The sequence below is a fragment of the Zeugodacus cucurbitae genome, chromosome 3 (genome assembly GCF_028554725.1).
Source record: "Zeugodacus cucurbitae isolate PBARC_wt_2022May chromosome 3, idZeuCucr1.2, whole genome shotgun sequence".
NCBI classification, from domain to species: domain Eukaryota; kingdom Metazoa; phylum Arthropoda; class Insecta; order Diptera; family Tephritidae; genus Zeugodacus; species Zeugodacus cucurbitae.
The window spans coordinates 30242642-30264431 of NC_071668.1; the positions used below are offsets into that span (position 1 = coordinate 30242642).

Here is a 21790-nt window from a genome sequence, read left to right on the forward strand (position 1 = left end):
TATATTTCAATTATAGAAGATTTTAACATCAATGTGTGCCATATTATTGCAAAAAAAATATTAAATGTTGATGAGATATTTCATAAGTGGTGAGAATAAAATACAGCTCTCATACAAGTACTTCTCTGTGGTACGTTATTTTTGGCCACGTTTATTTAAACTTAACTGGCACAAAATTAGCAAAAAATCCATTTTTGCTAGTTTTTACTTAAATTATTACAAACAATTATATTTAAAATACTTTGAATTGCACAGCTTGGAAGTACACAATAGTTTTATAACCTTCAAATGATACGAGGTTGCCTCCTTATTAAACATTTTTAAAATAAAATATGTCATGATCCTATTGAATAGGCATTTCAAACCATCGGGTCCAAGGTAACAAGAATCAAAATCGTCATTTAATACTAATATACGTTTTTTATGAAATTTATAAAAAGCTCAAGAGCTTTTACTTGAGTTTGACGAATCCTACACTTTTTATTTTGTAAAAGTATAGGCGTCTTCAGAGATCTATCCTTTCTCGAATAATGTTAAAGACAGCAAACAATTGTGCATTTTAAAATATTCATTATACATATAACCATATAAATATGAAAATGAATTTCGCTGAAGGAAATCGTTTTCAATTATATCAATTTCCATACAATGTCTAATAGATTGCTGACTATCTATGGAAGACATTGCCAATGCTTAAAAAGTTTGCCAAGAACTATCTTGAACCAGACAAACATACTCTTTCAAGGTTATTTAGTGAAAATTATTCAAATTGTTTAATAGTAATATTAAATCTTTTAAAATTTGAAAGCGCCAAATACAGTGTCACCAACTCAGGGATGTATTTATTTTAATACAATATTTAAAAATTAGTTGAATCGCGTTATACACTTGTACATAAAATATAACTAACTTATCAATAAGTAACACTTAATACCACATAAAATTAAATAAATATCCGAAATAATTTAAAATAATTCCAATAATAATGAAAAAATTTATTTTATTTAATAATTGTTTAAGTACTGTTCATCGGACTTTAAAAGTTTTGTGAAGATTAAATGCTAGCACAACACCCTAATTACCACAATTGTAGCAAAAAAAGCGTAGCACACAACCCAAGTACGCCTCGGTGGTGTGTTAAAAGATGAAAATTAATGTAAGAAAAAAAAGGTTTTCTACTGAATATACTGAGTGTCAAATGGCACAATCCATTGCATGTGTTGTGCTACAAATTCGCTTTCATATCACATGGGCTCTAAAACTGTTTTGAATATACCGCATTTACGTTTTTAGTTTTAATGTCAGAAATTAGTTTTCGAATGAAAAGTGAAAAAATATTATAATTTATGATAAATCACCTTATTACCACTCTGAATCCAGTTTGATTTACATTTCCAATAAACATCAATATCTTTTAAATGAGGTCATCAGATGTAATGATATTTCATTAAAACTAATTAAAAAGCTTTTTCATTACGGTAAGGCTTTTTATTTAACTGAAATTGTGTTATTAATTTATTAAGTACGTAGTATTTCTTATATTTTCAGTTAATTTTTTAATACTATCCGATAACTTTATATCGATAACTGTAGTGTAGTCAAAACTGTCAACCACTAATATTGTATTTGAACAGCTGTTGCCTGCGTGGGTCATTGATTTTTTTCGTTCATATAAAAGTACACGCGAATGGGAGTTAAAAAACATTATAATATTTTATAAATTTGTGCACATTTCTCACAGAAAACTCAATGCAAACGCAGTTCAAAAACGTGTCAAAATTCGAGTGAAACATTTGAGAAATTAAGCGGTACTTTTAATGATTGTGAGAGTATTAAGCAATTGACAACAAAACTAATTGCGGGCTCATTGTGTATACGTAGCAATTTATTTATAACACAATAAATGTAAAATGCCTCCGAATTCTACATTAATCACTCCGATATGTTTATTGTATGTGTGTGTGCTTCTGACCTGCTTTTGTCCAAGTGTGGTGCTGGGGAACCTCAAGGTCATTTATGCAGTGAATGCTGGGGGTCAAGAACATACTGACAAACATGGCATACATTATAGTGCCGATCCTTTGCATGGACGTATTGGCACAGCTTCCGATTACGGTAATCACCTGCTATTGATAGGACGTGTGCCGGAACAAGATGAAGTGCTTTATCGCACTGAACGTTATCACACAGCAACATTCGGCTACACATTGCCAATAGACGGCGATGGCGAGTATGCGTTGATAATGAAATTCTGTGAAGTCTACTTTAATGAGCCAAATAAAAAGGTAAACTACGATTGATTATCAAAATATTACATACTTGTTATTAGAATATGAGAAATCAAGTGGGCGTTTTCTTTTTAGATAGAAAGTGTTTTGCATAAATCTAGACTGAGTAATAATAACTAACTTATGTATATCACGGCCAGTCTTTGGATGTATATTGTTTGCGGTTTGTGGTTATAATTATTTCTTTTTGTATAATTCAAGGTTTTCGACGTAGTCTTGAACAACAAACATACTGTAGTGAGGGAATTGGACATATTTCATCAAGTGGGTCGTGGTACTGCTCACGAAGAGTATGTTTATTTCATAGTCTCCAATGATCGCCTTTACTACAAAGATGAACAGTCAGACATCCGGAATGGCGTAGTGCGCCTTGATTTCATTAAAGGTCATTATGATAATCCAAAAATTAATGCATTTGCGTTACTCAAAGGTGACGTGGCAAATATCCCACGATTGCCTCCCACATCGGATGATATTCTCCCAATAGATGCCGATATGGCAGTTTTTAATGATCGCGTTTCTGCGGAGGGTGGTAGCAGTGAATTGTCATCAGACCAAATAACGGACAACCAACAGCGTAGCAGGAATGCGGCTTCCTCAATAGATGATGATATATTCGATGAAGATGAAGATAACGAAGAGGAACCATCCACAAAAAGGCGTAAGGTTAGTGGTCCACGGCAACCGGACCCATACTCTATGGATGATTCTTCAGTTATGTTGCCAGTGTTCATAGCGATTGGTGCATTTATACCGTTGCTATTTTGTCTCTGCAAGTTGTGATGTGTTGTTGAAGACTATCAATTACGTTGTAGACGTAAATTATTAAAGACGAAATGGTTCGAAGTGGAGCGTATTTGTGATCTACGCGACTTCAGTCGACTGTCGCATATACTGAAGTCTCTCATTTGTTGAAACACCGAATATTTTTTCTAAGAACAATAGCTACATATAAGTTCTACAAATGTTTAAATGTTGCATCCTGATCTCCTTGGCGTAGTTTTTTTGACAATATTTTCTTTTTTTGACACATTTGCTTTAATATCCTGTAATGCTTTTATTATTTTGAATTTAAGGTATAAATATAAATTTAACGTATAAAAAAGTTTTTGGTTGTGAAGTATAGAAATACGTACTTATTTTTTTATGCGTTATCAATAAAAAGGTCCACTGCTCAATGAATGTTCAATAAAACGCACATTGTGTTTTAACATTTCCTAGTTTATTTTTCCTAAAAAATATTATTGTGAAAATTTAAGACTAGAAAATAATTTCGAATTATAATAATATATTATAATTACAAACCTATACTTTAATGAATGTGTTAGTTAAAGAAATTTTAAAAAATAAATTTGTGTCAAATTACAATACATCTTTTATTTTGTTAGTGTGCGCAAGTGGGAATGTATTATTTTAAAATACCAATAACAAAGAACATTATTTTGTTATTAGATATTTTTAAATCTTCATGTTTGATTGATAGTAATTTTCCGCATATATTTTTATTAAATGTCTCATTTGATATTCACCTCGATTGATTTCGTCTTATTTAGTTTGTAGTTACTTTACAACACTAATGAAAATAATTTCACCAACATAAAGTTTGAAGGCCATTGTAAATTGTTCTGATACATCTGGAGCACAAAAGGTAAATAATTCGAGGAGAGTCGCAAATTTTTAAAGCAAGAATTCATATAAAATATATATCCAATGTAATTTACCTTAAAAATGAAAATCCTTTGTGAGACAGTCGTGCAAGATCGTGTAACGCAACGTAATCGTTCACCTCGTTACGTTAAATCCACTCTGGCAGTTGGATATAATAATTCCGCCAAAGATGCAGAAGGAAACTCAACAAAGCAATTAGAAATAATGCATTTCACACCACAGAATCAAGCGGGAGAAAGATTTAAAGTAACTAATAATATTGAGAAAATATTCTCCAAGTTTCTGCGAGATGGCAAAGTTACCATTGGATTCAAGGAACCAGCGATAAATCTAATGATAAACTGCGATCCTATACAGTTGAAAGGTTTCCTACAAACTATAAAACTTGGTTTGGAGGGAAAGGACTCAATAAATTTAAGACTGAATATAGCAGCTGCATCGGCTATACCACAACGCTCCAAACCACAGGAAAAATTGACGGTTTTGCGTCGAGGTGATTATCCAGTCAAAGGGTTTCCACGCACATTGAAGTCACTGAAAATTTCGAACATACAGCTGCTGAAGATATCCTTTGAAATTTGCTCTCTGCGCAATATGACTATGCTTGATTTAAGTGACAATCAAATTTCTAAAGCAAGTAGTTAAATGTTTTTCTGTTCATTTATTGTTTAAAATAATTTGAGTATATTTTACAAAAGGTGCCGCGTGAGATGGGACGTTTATCACTTGTGTCTTTTACCATTAACAACAACCAGTTAGGTACAATTAATGATTGGGAATGGTTGCGCGGAAAAGAAATACGTAAATCACTACGTGAATTAGATTTATCTGCAAATGAATTAAACTATTTCCCACTTGACTTAATACGCCTTGAACAGCTGATTGGACTTAAATTAAGCAATAATAAAATTAAACGGTTACCGTTTGGATTTCGACGTCTTCGTAACTTACGCAACTTATATATAGCTTCAAACTTGCTAACTTCATTGCCATCGGATTTTAATCAAATGTGTGTTTCTGTTCTCGACGTTTGGGGAAATAAATTCGGAATGAAGATGGAGCATAATTTAAGTGGAGCTTCTAATATACTCAATTCTTCGCCACTGTGGCTTTTATCAGCACGAGCAGTTTGTCAAAATAAACTGCCTTATTCAGCGGGTACATTACCTTGGTTGCTCCTCGATATCTTGGCGGAATCACCGCTTTGCGCTTGTGGAAAACTATGTTTTGACACTCCCATTTATGAGCGTGCTGTCATGGCTACGCTGGATTACGTAAAGACTTTGGTTGTCAGTAGGGAGCACTTAATTTATGCTGATATTGTGTTGTGTGGGACGAACTGCGGAGGACGGAAGCAAATGCTAACTTATGAGCATTCTTAGCAGAGTAATGATAGTATTTAAATTCCATTAAGGTATTTCGTTTCATTACGTTGTAGAATTCTTGTTAAAATTGCTAAATTATTTGAAAAAATATTATTTTTATTTTCAAAAATAATAAACATTTCCTTACAAATCTGATGTAGCTTTTTTAAGAAATTCTTATTATTTAAATTTGCATTCTTCTGAAAGAAGACGATACGAAACATCGTAAAAAGCCACCATAAATACATACACACTCTCATTGTTTTAGTAAAATCAAAGAGTACAGTTATTCCGTCTAGTGTTCAATCAATCCATTACGGAGTTTACATATTATGTTCTCCTTTCTTTGGTAATTTACCTCAGTGTTAGAATCTATTTGCTATTTTTATCTTGTTCTTATATTGTGGCTTGTCGAAACCAACGGTTTGTAGCGAGAGGGAATGATTGTCTAATTTCGAAGTTTTCAAAAATATCAAAAAGTCGGAACAAATTTAATTGTAATCAATTAGATGAATTGCGAGATATGAAATTTCACCTTCTCGTTATTGTTGCCGCAGAAACTTTCCCAAAAAAAAAAATAAATTAGTAATGCTGTTGATTTGACAGCCTTAGACCGGTTAATATCCAGGTCCGTTCCAGTTTCTTAAACGCGAATATTTTGAAAGCTATACTATTAACTATAACTATACCATGTCGTATTGATAAAATTTCTGATGTTTGGTTTAAGTTCTGATGATATGAAAGAGAATGAGAGAAAAACCCGAACAGAGTTGTCGAACACAAATTCCTTGTTTGAACGCAATGGGCGACAGCAAAAGAGAATCGCAACAGGAGTAGACTCGTGTAAATGCGCACAAAGGAAACGGTACTTTTTTCAACTGTTACGCAAATATTGAATCAAATAAGGAAGGTCTAAAATAGAATAGACATTTAGAGTCTATGTCTACGAAAACTCCATCAGTCCCAGCACTCTTATGAATTCCAATATGGTGCTGGGAGTCGATGCGTTCCTCAGTTGGGTTGCTAAGTCCCAATAATTTACTCCTACTTCTGTGAAGTGCCACATATTCTAGTAGACCAATCTCATACTAAGAGATTGGTTTAAGTACCGCTTGGTTGTCACTTATAATAGCAATGTGTTCATTCTGTTACCTGCGTTCAATGTTTAGCTCGACGCACCGGTTAATTGCATAAGCTTCTGCCTGGAATATGCCATTGGCACTGAATGTTTAATGCGCGCCATGCAATGATACCTGTACCGATGCCTTCAGATGTTTTAGAGACATCAGTGAACCAGTGCAGAGAGCACTTTTCAAGTAACTACTCAAATGCAGAACTGTCCCAGTTACCTATACTAGGGTGATTTCGAATTTCCTAACAAGGTTTGAGATATCATCCCTCCACTGATCTCCATCATATTATGGGTTAATATAACCTTACCGTTACCATAGCCATCTGCAATCATATGCCGAATTGTTTGGTTCGCACAGTGCTTAATCACTATATATAGCGGTGTGAGGTCCAGGATTGCCTCTCGTGGTCAATGATTTCTATGGGTAAACAAGAAGGTCCGCAATGCCAGAGCTCCATGACGTGGTAAGGCTACCGCTACTTCCCAAGGCGGCTCGGTGTTGGGGAGGCTCAATTAGAATACAGCCGCATTTACCTCCTGGCTGCAAACCATCCAATGAGCACCGAAGTCGCATAACACCCTGGATTAGGAGGTGGCAGCTCTTGGTCATCGCCCTCCCAAGTCAGTTAAATAGTTTTGGCAGTTTTGGGTGTTGTCCCGTCACCCTAACCACTGCTATATATATAACTCTATACCAACCAGTTTCCTTTTATGTGGTGTTACAAACAACCGTTGTATGTAACACCCAAAACTAAACGAGTTACATATAGAGTTAATGAACAACGCAGACAAAATGGCGAAAAGCGAAAACATATTAAGTACCATAATTAAGCCATAAATATAGTTATAAAAGTAAAATTTGGTACAAAGGATCGCACTATGAAGTGGAAAGCCATATCGATCAATTACAACGAAGTTCGGTTCGTAACATTATCTGGGCATCCTTATACTATAGTTTGAAAATTAGCGAAATCGGTTCACAACCACACCTATTATCCCTAAACCCCAATTTTTAGGTCCATATGATTCTTTTCCTTTATAATCTATAAATTAAGCACCGGTGAAGGTATCGAAACAGAACTTTGTACAAGTACGCACGGGCGATGTCCCTTCTTAAAATCTTCGAAAACGGACCATAAATGTTTTAAATAAAATATTCGTTTACCCCCGAACTTAGCCCTTTCTTACTTGTTACGTTATACACTTTTTGATTCTGGGAAAGAGGAAACAATTATCGGTGTGCCATTTATAAAAATTAAAGCGAAATATGACCTACGTACTCCTTTCCATACCAGCACATCAACCACATTTTAGACCACGTTTTTTGTTTGTAGCATTCTTCAAAATTGTTGAAAGGTTGGGTCAATTCCACACCTTAAAGTTATGGAAATAACTATAAATGAAAGCGATTTATTGTATTAAGGATCCTTCTGCAAAGAGAATAATAATGATATTCTTCTCAGTCTTTTAATTTGATATTTATCATAGAACTTTGACAACTTTGAGTAGTACGAATAGCATTACTTAAAGATTGTTTAAGGGGTAAAGTTTTAAGGAGCCAAACATTTCAATTGGGTCAACAACAAATAAACGCCTTTGAGAAGACAAAGCGGAATATAGTATCCACCTTAAAGGTATTTTAATGTTGAAATCTACATAGTTTAGTAAAAACTTGTTGAAACGTTTTGAAAGATCTCTGAGCCGAACACTTAACCAACATGACGGAACTTTTTTTTATGTTTTGTTCGACGATTTCTGTTAATTTCAAATAGATTAAGGTTTATAGGCAAAATAAATATTTTGCAAGCTTAACAAATAGACTATTAAGGTATTTTGGGATTATGTTCGGAATATATTTGCAGGTAGAGAAAAAATAGCGTGCATTATACCGTTATTAAAAATTGCAAAAAATCCGCTTTTTTATATTTCCAACATTTTTTCATAGACACAAGCCAAAATTTTCACTTGTAATCTTTTCATTTTTACTGGAAATGGGCTCCGAGCTCCAGTTTTAACTTCATTTTCATGTCATGCCTTTACTCTCTCCGTTATTCAGCTTTTTGTTTACTTTGCATTGCTTACATGCCATACAGACATACAAACATACATGGAACATAGGCACATGGCAGATAACTGGATATTTTTTATGATTCTAAGCATATGGAAAATATTTTTATGAGCGGACATAGCGGTGTGTCCTTAAAGTGGACGTTTGTAAGCTCATGATATAAAAATAACAACAACAAATAAGCCTGCAAGCTATTGTCAAACAAATTTGATATTTGCAAAACGATTCCAAGGCTTCAATATTCTTCCAATGCATAGCTGTATCCGACATTTTTACATACTAAGTTATATGTAAATACACATGGGCGTTTGTGGAGGTGGTGATCTAAATAATGAAATCGTCAGTCGGGTCAGCTAGTGCATATACATATACATATACATGTGTATGTATTGACAAATGGAAATCAAAAGGGAGCATTGGCAACACTGAGCTGCTTGTAGGTAGCCTGCTGTGCCAGCAAGGCAACTCGCTTGCAGCCTTGTCCAGTCAGTACGAAAAATTCATTTGAGCAATAAAAATAATAATACCCACACTCATGAGTCATGATAAACAGCTAAACAAGCATTGAAATGGGAAATCTACTTACATACATGTGTACATAAACTCGAATGTTAAGTGGATCAGTGTTTAACGATACTAAAATGTGTGTTAGAGCTTTACACTATGTGACGATTACGGTTTTGACTATTTTCTTATGAAATATTCTCAAATTTTACTATCTAATATGTATGTATGTGTCAGAAATATTTTAAACTTTAGTTATTCATACGTCACGTACGCTAGTACTTAGAAATAAGAACATTGTTGAAACACTCTCGAAGGTCTTCAATAAAAGGTATTTTCAAATCTCTCTTCACCACACTATTGATTAAGCAGTATTAATTGAAAGTAAAAGAAATGTATAAGCCTTACTCTTCTACTAATTCGAAAAACTCGAATTCGAATATTTGTTTGTTTGGTATCGAATCTTTTAAGCACTACATCATTGGTCACCAAGTTCTGCTCAATATTTTTTTTCTTAGGGACATATACTTGATTACAATATTTGTATAAATATATAGAGAATCCGCGGGGAAGCAAGGGGCCACAATGATTTTGTGCTACCCTCTTCATTTGAATGCAATTTTGTTGGACCTCCGATATTTCATTGTCTAAATTTCTTCTCTTGATTAGAGCGGATCGGCTTTTTCTTCGGCTACCTTGTGGATTACAGTAGATCGCGTTCCGGCTTGCAGCCTTTGGATGTCGGAGGATATAGAAGGGTTGACTACTTTTTTTCGTTATGGCACCAAAGATGTCGGCTACATAGTCTAGTCTTCGAACTGTCTATTACGGTATCTCGGTACCAAAGCGTTCGATAGACGTGTGTTGATAATTTGCACGATTATTTTATTTACCATGCTACTCAATACCGTAATATCACGGTGATCGATGATACATAAAGGTGATGGCACCTTTTTTTTTGTGTTTTAATGTTTTAAGTTCGGTTATAATTTCTTCCTTGCTTGGACAGTCTGTTAAGATTTGTTCATCTACAAAGTGCGTAGTAAGTCAGAAATGCATTATATGCCTGTGGGTACTGACGAGATCATACGGGTGTAACATTCTTCCCAGACCCTTTTTCCCTTAACTTTTTGGAAATGGTTGCTACACATTCCCTTGAAGAGATTTTAAGTGATCTACCAGCTGGGTGATTGTTGTTACTGTTGATTAGTTCGCGCACCACCTTATTCAAATCACTACTACGTTTGGTTTCAGCCACTGATTGGAAATCCTTTGTCACGCGAACATTGATTTTGACTTCCTTGTCTAGGGAATGATAGATAGACTAGCGCTCCGCTTTTCATTTCTTGTTCTAGCTGCAATCAATTCAACTTTCACTTGCTTCCTTCGTTGTATAATTCCCTCGTTACGTCAGATAATCGGATTATACGGTCATGTTCCGAGTAATCCATACACAAAAAAGTTTTTAAGGTTTTAGAGCATTTGTGGCTGTTTGGAGAGCTTCCGTATATTTTTTACATATCGACAGGCTTTGTAGCTTTCTGACGTTGAATTTCTGGACTTGCGCTAGGTGTATTTTGTTTAATGCTGCGACTTTTAATCGTACTTCGCCGAGAACCAGATGGTGATCACTAGCTCATTTAGCCCATCGTTTATTTCTTACATCCAGTAGGAAGCTACGCAAGGTGCGACTAATCGATCTGATGATAGATAACAGGCATAGTTATATTTGGAGACATTTGAATGAATCTTTTCCAAAAAATGTATGAGATAAAGTCGTATAAAATTATTTATTTATATTATATTCAAATCCCTAAAGACATATACAACATTTGATTAAGTCAATGAGATATATGACAATTTGAAGACAGGCATATTGTGTTTAAAATAAAAATATATTTAAATTATCTTTGTTTACTAAAAAATAAAAAGAATGCGTACGATTTATCTTAAAAAAATAATTAAAAATAATAATAAAAGCACTTTAATACCTCTCTCTTGTATCGAACACTCTTGTAGCGAATTTAACTCGCTAACTTTGTTATTGCTTTTGCAAGTGCTAATGTACAGGATTTAAGCTTAAGGAACAGAGAAATGGCGAATCGATGAAGACAATTGTTTATAAACAAGTTATTATATAGCAGCGTTCTATTGCAACAACATTAATTTCAACTTTCTACGTAAAAATCACTTCAAGAGCAAAATAATGGTGCGAAAGTATTACAAAATCGCTAAGGAACCATTGCAATCAACGATATTTATAATATTCATTAGAATTTCTTTACATCGTAGATCTCATGTAATTTGTTGTTGTTACATACTAAATGTACCAACAATGCACTTATTACATTTGTTGTCTATTTATTTATTGTTGCTGTTGTCGTAATATGTTAGTGCACTTTACCGATTACTTGCGAACATGGCAAAAATTGTTATCAGAGTTTTTATTTGATTTGCACACGCGCCCAGCTTTTTATTTTATTTCTAATATAAATGAAGGGAGAGCTTCCCCTCCCGCACGCCCACTGCAATGTATTGCGACAATCAAGCGGGCAAGTAAAACAAAAACATTTACGCTTCACCCTATTGCCTCAGCAATGAAAATGAAGTAAATACAATTTTTATGCGTTTGTTGTATGAGGGAAGTTGTTGCGTGCTCTCAAAATCAAAGTACTTCAGTATTTGCCATTAAATTTGTTTTTGCTTTGCATTAATATAAAGAGTGTGCGAAATCACGGTAATTTTTCGACTGGCCGACAGCACTGTGGGGAGATTAGAGAATGATAATGCTGTCGTGCAAGTGGAGCGCTATCAATCGCGCACTTTTCAAAAAGTTCAGAGTTATTTACTCCATTTTGTCGTATGGCCTTTTTATAACAGTCTTCCTTTTCCGGCTTTTTCTTTTTCTTTATGGAGTTAATGTCTTTGGCACGAGTTTATTTCCCGTCTGTCACACGGTGTGCCACGATTTATTTCACCCCTCATGGGGTTGGTTGGCGGTGGCATTACCTTGCATGGGGTTGCTCCAAGAGTTGGCTGAACTTGCCCGGAAAAGCAGGCCACATGTCAAGGTATGAATGGCAACCGCCTTGGAGCTGTCACTTAACAACAGTCGGCTTTGTCTAGGTGCACTCCCAGCAGCTGTGGTCGCAGACAGCGCGCTTTCCCTTCCATGGTAGGCGGAAAAATGTACATACAACATTTGCTTGCATTCTGAGCGTTTGCTGGAATTTAATGCGTTTCACTTGTGCGGCAGCCAAGTCACTGATAAGCAACTCAAAGGCGCTCACAATGTCTTGCTGCCGTCCAAATGCCATTAGTAAACTGGCGCGCAGCACACCCTCATTCCTTCAACTGTGACTACTCCTCCCACGAAACCACGAAATGTCATAAAGTTTTGCCGACGCACGCAAATTGTGAATAAATTGTGTTTGCCGGTATGTAAGTTGAAATTGTTCTTGTTATTACCATGCAGCTGATACATCGGCAGTGAAATTCCTATGTTTGGGTAAGTCTGTGATTTGCTGGTGCTTTGACGTGTAGCAACCACCATTTGCCCTAACGCCCTCGTAGGTCAATGCTTGCAGGACTTGCAAGGGCAGGACTTCTTGGCTTATAACACGATTTTTTAATACAGTTAATATCTGTTTTATCCACAAAGGGCAGTGGGTAGAGAGATAACAAATATTTACACAAAAATATCGGAAAAACACTATGCAGTAGAAAAAATGTAGGAAGGCAAATGATCATTTGTTGCATTCCTTAAGAGCTATGCCAAAAGGTCAGAACTGTCGCTCTTAATCGGAAGGGAGTCTCTCAGACATTTTTATATTTTTTTGAAAGCCACTTGCTTACTTTATTAGGGGTGCTTTAGCTTATTGCCGATGTGTAGTGCAGCATGCAACCCCAACGAAACTCTTGATATTGGCAAGTATTTGGAAAAATCTTCAAAGCTGCTCCCACAAGATAAAATTAATGTGGATGTATTTATTTGTTTCTGATGTTATTTAGATAATCCTTTCTCTCGAAAACTCCCAGAGTCGTCTCATAAGATGTTGTGCTTATGCACCATATATCAGGACGGGAATCATGAGCGATTTATAGAGTTTGGTTTTGGTTCATCGTGAGAGAACTTTACTTTTCAAGTGTATTTTCAATTCAAAGTCCAAAGTAACCATGGCAATAGTGATTCTGCTTTCTGTTTGATTACAAGGTATCAACAACAGCTGGTTATTGGAAAATAGCTTTGGACTAAAATCACGATTAATCATAATTTTCTCAAGCAAAAAGAGAATATCCGCAGAACTATGGTCTATTACTCTAAAGTCTACTTAATCAAAAACTGCTTCTTTTATTTTAAATTCATATTATTGGAATAGCATAAAGAAATTAGAAAAACGATTGAAGTGATATAGTTTTGTTTTCAAATTTGCTACAGACGGTCACTTGGATGAGAGCATATGTGTGGCCCACCTTCTTAATATACTAATTACACGAAAGTCAGGCTATCTCGAGACAACTTTGTGGAACGTTGATATCACCATATTGCTATGGTGATCTATACAAAATTATTAAAAATACGAAACTTCAAAATTGCATTCATAAGAGCTACTGAAAGATCAATAATTCTTTAAACAGAGCCGAAACTTGGGGAGAACACGGAAGAATGTTTTATAATTAGAAAGGATATATGGTAATCTTAAAGAGTAGTAAAAATTGTTTTTGATGAAAAGTATTAATGACAATTTTACCAAAAACTAATCGAAGGATTCATAAGAAGTCTCGGTAATCTTTGCTTTGTGAAAATAATATTTCGTAATAATTGTAGCCACAATCTTCACTCAAAGTTGGAATGTTTAATGAGATAAAATTAGGTCGAAAGGGGTAAATATAACAATACGTGAAAACCGACCAATGCAGTGTTTATACGGAATTCATTAATGAACTATGCTTTTGTTTATTTATTCAAATTAGAGTACGAATTTCTTGACAATCTCGTTAGACAAGTTAGTTATTTAATTCAAAATTGTGTGCTTTAGAATGAAACATATGTATGTTTTCAACCAGTTTGAAATGACCGAACAGGGACGCACTACTGTCTATCTAAGATTTAGTACAATGTGTACATATGTAGTTTGTATTTACCTATATATATTTTATATATACAAGTATATATGTCCAACTGGTGGCACTTTGTCAACAATCACTTCGAAAATGAAATTCTCTATAAAAGCATAAGCAACTAAAGTGATTATTGTGACTAATGTAAGGAAATTAGATGGTAAATGCCATAAGAAAATTGATATAATTTCCAATTTGTTGCAACGGCTGATGTCATTTGATGTCATTTGATGTCAACATTCTTGTATAAAGGTATTCAGTAGCGTATTTATGGCAGTAGGTACAAAAGTCAATATCATCAAAGGAGCTGCACAGGTACATATTTAATCGAATTAAGTGCTACCACACTGTAACTGAGGAACAATGTAATGGAGGTGTTTCATACCTCACATATTTTCATATACTTACATATGTAGGTATGTGGAACAATGGTTAATGGAATGTAATTCACTCAGTTATGAGGTATGCTTTTGAAGAGCAAACTCAATTCAACTAAAATTTGTTAAGTGGAAGGCAACTAATAATTCGAAATTAAATGTATTTAATTATATGCATAAAGTAACTCTAGTAATTGAAAGAGTCATCAGTGAAAATATTTCCATTCTATTTCAATAAAAAAGCAGATATCAACTGCTATATCTTCTTCTTAACCCTTTCATGCCAAATGTTGCCTATAGGCAACATTGTACTTATCGGCTTCTAACTCTCGTTATTTAAATATTTTTGACCAGCGGTTTTTTCAATTATGTAGACTTATGTGTTGTGCAAGCTTACAGTTACATTTTTTGTAATGAGCTGTGCACGTATTCATTCAGTAGGCCTTCTCCGCAGAGTGGAATTGTCAAAATCGGTTTCACGAAAAAGTTATACTGAAGTGTTTATACAAAAAGTGCTCAAAAACATAAAAAAAAAATTGTTTTATTTTAAAACAAAATGAACTATATAAATAAGTAAAGATAAGAGAGTTATTTAAAAAAAAATTTTCACGAAAAAAGTGTTTAGTTTTTTTATAATAATCTAATTTGTGCCTATAAGCAACATCCTGTAACTAATGAACCAGGATACATAGGACTTTGAAATTTTTATCACTTCATATTTGAGTTAAGACTAATATATATCTGTCCTAAAAAAAAATGTTAGCTCCGCCCATTTTAATTCTGACATGAAAGGGTTAAAATATAATAATGTTTGTAAATTTTGACAAGGGTGAAAATTTACATAATTAGGTAGGGTCTGACCGCTTCACAAAATATACAAAATCAGTTAGCATTCAAAAATTCGTTAATTATAAAAGTGTTATGGAGACGAGGTCAAGGTTTACACCAATTTTATCACTATATTGTTTATTAGGGTGGAGCGATTTTAATAATTTATGATTTTGCTTAGGCATATCTGTAGAAAATTGCTGTAGTAGGAAAAAATTAAATACAAGAAAAATTTGTATGTTCATGCTATGTTTAGAGGTGTCCCCATTGACAAGAAATTGTGAAAATTTATGCCAAACACTCATAAATTCGCAAACATTTTATAAACGCTAATTGATGTTCTAAGCAATGCTATATAATTATAACACGTGCGTGGGGTATTACTTTCTTTTCCCCCACCGATAGAATGACAGTGCGTTTAGAGTTTTCGCGCACTTACAGCCGTTCATTTGTTCGCCCTTTCATTTATCACATCGAATTTTACAGCAGGGATCGAGATATTCTGTAAGTAGTATTTTTCATTAATATACATACGACGCTTGTAGTTTAGTTTATAACTATAAGTAAACCTTCTTAGCTGACAGTTCTTGAAATATCTGAAACATTAGGAATTGTGTCTTACTCAACCAAAGATCAACTAGACAAATTGGCGGTGTCGATGCAGTTGCAACTGTAAAGAATAAGAAAAAACAAGATAGAAAAGAAAAAAGTAACACCGAGGTACACTATTTTGACAAATCCTGTTGTTCTTGTGCTTTGGCTGATGAATTTTCAATTGAAAACAGCATGTCATTTGATAGTATTCTCGTACCATCTAGTTCTAACCAAAAATACCCAGAACAGGTCAAGGGAAAATTACTGTCGGGAGCCTCCGACAGACCCGCTAAAAGACAGCGTGTGATTGATCGTTCAAAGTTGCGCCGTTAAAGAACTAAGGTCAGAACAACTTAACAAGGTTTGTATTAGGTTTACAGCTTTGCTTCCGCCGTTTTTTTTGTTTTTTGTAAATTTAAGGCTTTTTCACTTAGGACAGCCTCACCGTATGTATCCGAAAGCATTCGATGAACCTCAGCCGCACTTTTCTTGGAATTAAAAAAGAAAAGCAAAATTTCCCGCAAATATCGAGAATTCTGCTCAAAAAGTGACATTTTCAGTTGAGAATAAGTTTGGAATGCAAACAGATCTCCACAAATTTTTGTTGGGTTAATGTTGACACAAATGTCCAAGATCGATATACAAAATCGATTTAATCGACCCGTGCTTGACCCTGGAGACATCAGGATAAGAAGGAAGAAAAGAAGCAACTAGTATTTTGGTCATATCACCTGTGAGTCGGAGACACCTAAAAATATTAAATTTAGGTAAATGTGAGTGAATTAGCTGCGTGCGATGGAACTGTAGTGAATACAGGTTTAAAAGGTGGTGTTATTCGTCTGATGGAGGAGGGATTCAATAGGCCATCAAAGTGGTTTATCTGTCAATTACATTCAAATGAGTTACCACTAAGTCATCTTATATTATATTTAGACGGAAAAACTACTGGACCTAAATGTTTTTCGGGCGCCATCGGATCTCAATTACAAATTTGTCACGAAATGCCGGTAATCGAATTTACAGGTATACCTACAATATTACTTGAAATTACTAGGGAAGAGCTTAGTACCGACCAAAATTATTTATTTGACATACTGACCGCTATCAGTACTGGTATATATTCTTCTGATTTAGCTAATATGGAATCTGAAGCCCTTAACTATTCTAGATTGCTAACAAAGCTAGTCGAATTCTAAGATTGTATGCCACTTAAACTGACCAAGAAAAAAAGGTGGTTGTATTAGCCACGTACGTTATGAAAATTTATGAAGCAATGTGGTTTACAATAAAATGTAATTCCTCGTGCATTAACGGAGGAAAAAAATCAGTGGCAAACCATTAACCCAAGTCGTTATTTGAACTTCGATATATCAGTCGTTGACAAAGTAATTCAACGAGATGGATATTTTAGTCACCCAGAAAATCTTCTCATTGGCATCCTTGGTGACGACAGCAACATCAGTGAATGCTCGAAAAATTCGAACATGAAAAGTACCTGCATTCAACTTCGATGCCAAAGGTTACACTGACATAATTATGTGGCGAGACTGGGATACTGAACTGGACCACCTCTAACTTTAAATATGTCTGATGAAACCTAGAAAGACATTGTCAAAAACGGTCTTGGTACATGCCACACCCAAGCCCTGTGTCAAGTTGGTACAGAAGCATCGCGTGCAGTTTGTGGGGAAATAAACGAGATAATTTTATTAGGGTAAGGCTGCTATCGCGTCAACGAATTATAAGGATGTTATTATTTAGAGTTGTCTCGCCAACAATGAGTATGGACTATGACTCGGTTTGCCTCATCCTCATCAACATAATGTCGTAAATCATTCACCTTCGGTATTCACTGTTGACGATAATTATGCTAAATCTTCAGTTTTAAAAAAGTATGGGAGAATTCTAATAACTTGTTTTAAATAGCAGAGAGCTTAGATAGCTTCATTAATCTGGAACTACAATAGGACAATTTGTAAACTAGCAAGTGACTGCGTTCAACTGAGGTAGTGAACAGGGAGTGACATATGCAAACTTTGTGCGAGGTAAAAATTGAAAATCTGTGATGTGGAAATGTAAATAATCTTGCGGTCATTGATGTAATGCAATACAGTGATTTGGAAAATAATGAAAAAATATAACAAGTTAATGCAAGCGTGTGATTAGACCATATATGTATATGTAAACACATAGAATTGGCGGCGCAATAATTTTATAAACATAAAACATTAAAACAGGAATGTCAGTACAACTGTTTAGACAGTATTCTACAAAAGTAATCAATCAACCGCCAAAAAAAAAAAAAATTCTACGTTTGAGTTGAGTAAGCTATGGTTGTGGATATGGACTTAAACCCTTTAAAAATAACTGTAATAAAAAGACATCACGGCGCGAGCGCACTACTCCAATTTTGACTTTGGAAAATGTATCGATTTATTATTATTTTTAAGTCTACTCTCTACTCCTCCACTGAACATTCTCTTTCGGCAACAAGTGATGTCTATATCGTCGTAGCAACAGAAATTGCTGAAAGTGACCCACATATCATGGGCTTATAACACTCAGCATCGACTTGTATCTTGCTTGCTTCTATATTAAAACTTGTACTGATTTCCGTCATACTATTATATATGTTTTTGTGTTGAAGGTACTATGTTCAAAAATATCCACAAAACGAAACAACGTACCAATTTTGAAGCGAATCGTTACCCCGCACTTTATTGCCTTAAACGTTTTTTAAAATTGAAAAGAAGTGTGCAACACACACATACATATATATATGTACATATATAGTCAAAATTCATACACATAAAAACAAACATGTATTGAACTCGAATCGAAAATTTCGATCTTGGGCGTTTGCTACTGTTGTTGTTGGTTTGATTGCTTACAGCACATCGCTCGCTCGCCCTCCCATTACTGCGTGCATTACAAATTTGAAATGTTGATTTATGAGCGCTAATATTGTTTAAAGAAAGTAAAAGTAACGCATGAAAAGTGTGCACAATTCTGCTTTTGTTTGGAGTGTGTGTGTGTGGACGGATCCACTGAGACCCTTTATTGATGGTTCGTTATGAGTCGAGGGGTGCGTTTATATTGCGATTTTTTTACATTCTCATGTAGACTCTGCTTGTAATTCGATACTTAATGGCATTGATACACGTAGCCGGTGGGCTCTCCGTTCGTTCGCTTATTGTATAAATATGTATATATGTATGTAAAATAAGAAGAAGAAGAGAATTTAACTGGTGAATAGGTAATATTTTATCCACTGCCATTATGCAAACCAACCCTGTGTTTTTGTTTTTGTACGCAGGTTGCCATTGGAATAGTGATAAAAAATGTCAGCGGTGTGAGCGCTCCCTTCTGTTAGGAGCGTATTTTTCGCCCATTTAAACATTATTCGATCATTGCATTTTATGAAACGATGAAACGAATATTATTAAAATTCATGAATTTTTTATGGTCTTCGACTTCGCTCCGTTACAATCGCAAAGTTTGTCATGCTTGTATATAAAAAACGAAATCATAGCTAAAAGTTGGCGTTTTTCTTTTCTTCTCTTTACTCTCATTCTTTATTCAACATTGCTTTTAATTCAGGCAAAAGGTAAAGATTCACTGCGGTTGCAAGGGAGGGTGGAAGGGCGAAATGACGTGAGGAAAAGTTGAAGTTGACGCAGGTTGGAAATTCCTTTGCATTTCCCTGAACTTGTCTGCAGAAAAGTAGAGTAAGTTTACGTAAAAAATGAAAATAAAAAAGTTAAGTTAATGAGCCAAAGTCAGTTTATGTGGCAGGCTACAGTACCAAAAGAAACGGTTAGATCAACCATACCATCCCCTCAAGAAATGGAACTCAAACTTCAACTTCGAGTTATAAACTCCCATAACAGCTGATTGGCAATAATATTTCCTTTTTGGTCAAATAAAATTGGATAGAAAGCAAATATTGCGATTGTTAGCCGCACAACTAGTACAAAATCACTAATTATTAAAAAAAAATAGACATAAATAAGTTATTATTAGAACTTCCATTTTAGAAAAAAATTAGTATGCGTATTTTTATACTCTCGCAACAAAAGTTGCTAAGAGAGTATTATAGTTTTGTCCACATAACGGTTGTTTGTAAGTCCTAAAACTAAACGAGTTAGATATAAGATTATATATACCAAAGTGATCAGGGTGACGAGTAAAGTTCAAATCCGGATGACTGTCTGTCCGTCCGTCCGTCCGTCTGTGTAAGCTGTAACTTGAGTAAAAATTGAGATATCTTTATGAAACTTGGAACACGTGTTCCTTGGCACCATAAGAAGGTTAAGTTCGAAGATGGGCGGAATCGGACCACTGCCACGCCCACAAAATGGCGATAACCAAAAACACATAAACAGCTAAACCTAAGCCATAAATAAAGTTATGAAAATAAAATTTGGAACATATGATCGCATTAGGGAGGGGCACCTTTGAATGTAATTTTTTTGTAAAAGTGGGCGTGACCCCGCCCCCAAATAGGTTTTTTGTATATATCTTGCAAACCCATAAATCTATATAAACCAAACTTTCTGCAGTCGTTCCTTTTAGCCGTTTCCTTATACAGTCTAAAAATGAAAGAAATCGGATAATAACCACGCCCACCTCCCATACAAAGGTTTTGTTGAAAATGACTAAAAGTGCGTTAACTCACTAACGAGAGACGTCAGAAACACCAAATTTTACATAAGAAATGGCAGAAGGAAGCTGCACTCAGCTTTTCTTACAAAATGGAAAATGGGCGTTGCATCGACCACTTATGGGTCAAAAACCTTATGTCAGGAACTACTCGACCGATTCGAATGAAATTCGTTATATAATATTTTCTTGACACCCTGATGACACTGGTGGAATATGGGCGGTTCACAACTACGCCTACTTCCCATATAACTCAATTTTTAATTCTTCTGATTCGTTCACTTTATAATGTATACATAAGGAACCGATAAAGATAGCGAAATAAAACTTTACACAAATACTGTATTTGAGCTGTGACATCACTTGTGGAAAAATTGTCGCCGTCTGTCAGGGGTATAAGTCATTATTGAGTGTATATCTATTCCAAATATTTTTCTTATCTTCTCAGATTTCAGTAGCATTTCGTGCTCATTTTCCATTTGTGCCTCTTTGAACTTTTTTCTGTCTGAAAGATGTGCATATGTATAGATGTGTGTATATAGAACATATAAGTATGTTTTTATAAAAATGTATTTGTATGTTTCTTTATGCTAAGTCATACGAAGTCACTTTTTAATTAGTCCTCCTTTGTTGCGGGTTAAGGGATACTATACTGCAGCTTACTCTTCCAACAGTAAACTCTTGCAAAGCCAAAGTTCATCATTAATTTGCGGAAGTTAAGTTTCTCTGACGTTTGTGTTGATGAAAAAATAGTTAAAATATCCGAGGAAAGCGGAATTGAATAAACTTTAAGAAATCTGTATACATACATTTAATGTGATAATTTCTAACATCTTTAAAAGTAGTCAATTTAAAACAACTATTTTTATACTCTCGCAACAAAAGTTGGACTTGGAACACATGTTCCTTATGACTGTGAGGGGATTGCTTTCGAAAATGGGCAAAATCGGATCACTGCCACGCCCACAAAATGTCGAAAATCGAAAAAACATAAATTGTCATAACTAAGCCATAAATAAAGTTATAAAAGTAAAATTTGGAACAAAGGATGACACTAGGAAGGGGCATATTTGGATGTAATTTTTTTGAGGAAGTGGGCGTGGCCCTGCGCCCGCATCGGTTATTTGCATATATCTCGCAAATCAATGAAGCTATATAAACCAAACTTTCTGCAGTCGGTTCTT

The 21790-nt window shown here is 34.7% G+C and overlaps 2 protein-coding genes across 2 annotated transcripts; both read left to right on the forward strand.

Moving 5' to 3' along the window:
* Positions 1 to 1611: 1611 nt before the first annotated feature.
* LOC105219365 (malectin-A) lies at positions 1612 to 3632 on the forward strand. Its single transcript, XM_011195462.3, has 2 exons — positions 1612 to 2285; positions 2490 to 3632. The coding sequence occupies exons 1-2, from the start codon at positions 1911 to 1913 to the stop codon at positions 3069 to 3071; spliced, it is 957 nt and encodes a 318-aa protein (XP_011193764.1). The 5' UTR covers positions 1612 to 1910; the 3' UTR covers positions 3072 to 3632.
* A 234-nt stretch (positions 3633 to 3866) lies between these two features.
* On the forward strand, positions 3867 to 5476 carry LOC105219364 (leucine-rich repeat protein 1). The gene is made up of 2 exons (XM_011195461.3): positions 3867 to 4589; positions 4655 to 5476. Exons 1-2 carry the CDS (start codon positions 4017 to 4019, stop codon positions 5336 to 5338), a joined length of 1257 nt encoding a protein of 418 aa, XP_011193763.1. The 5' UTR covers positions 3867 to 4016; the 3' UTR covers positions 5339 to 5476.
* Positions 5477 to 21790: the final 16314 nt, after the last annotated feature.

Excerpts from the sequence above, each read along its gene's own strand:
- LOC105219365 (XM_011195462.3), top strand. The coding sequence starts at position 1,911 with ATGCCTCCGAATTCTACATTAATCACTCCGATATGTTTATTGTATGTG. Across the intron at positions 2,286-2,489 it reads TTAATGAGCCAAATAAAAAG|GTTTTCGACGTAGTCTTGAA; the intron begins GTAAACTACGAT and ends GTATAATTCAAG.
- LOC105219364 (XM_011195461.3), top strand. The coding sequence starts at position 4,017 with ATGAAAATCCTTTGTGAGACAGTCGTGCAAGATCGTGTAACGCAACGT. Across the intron at positions 4,590-4,654 it reads GTGACAATCAAATTTCTAAA|GTGCCGCGTGAGATGGGACG; the intron begins GCAAGTAGTTAA and ends ATTTTACAAAAG.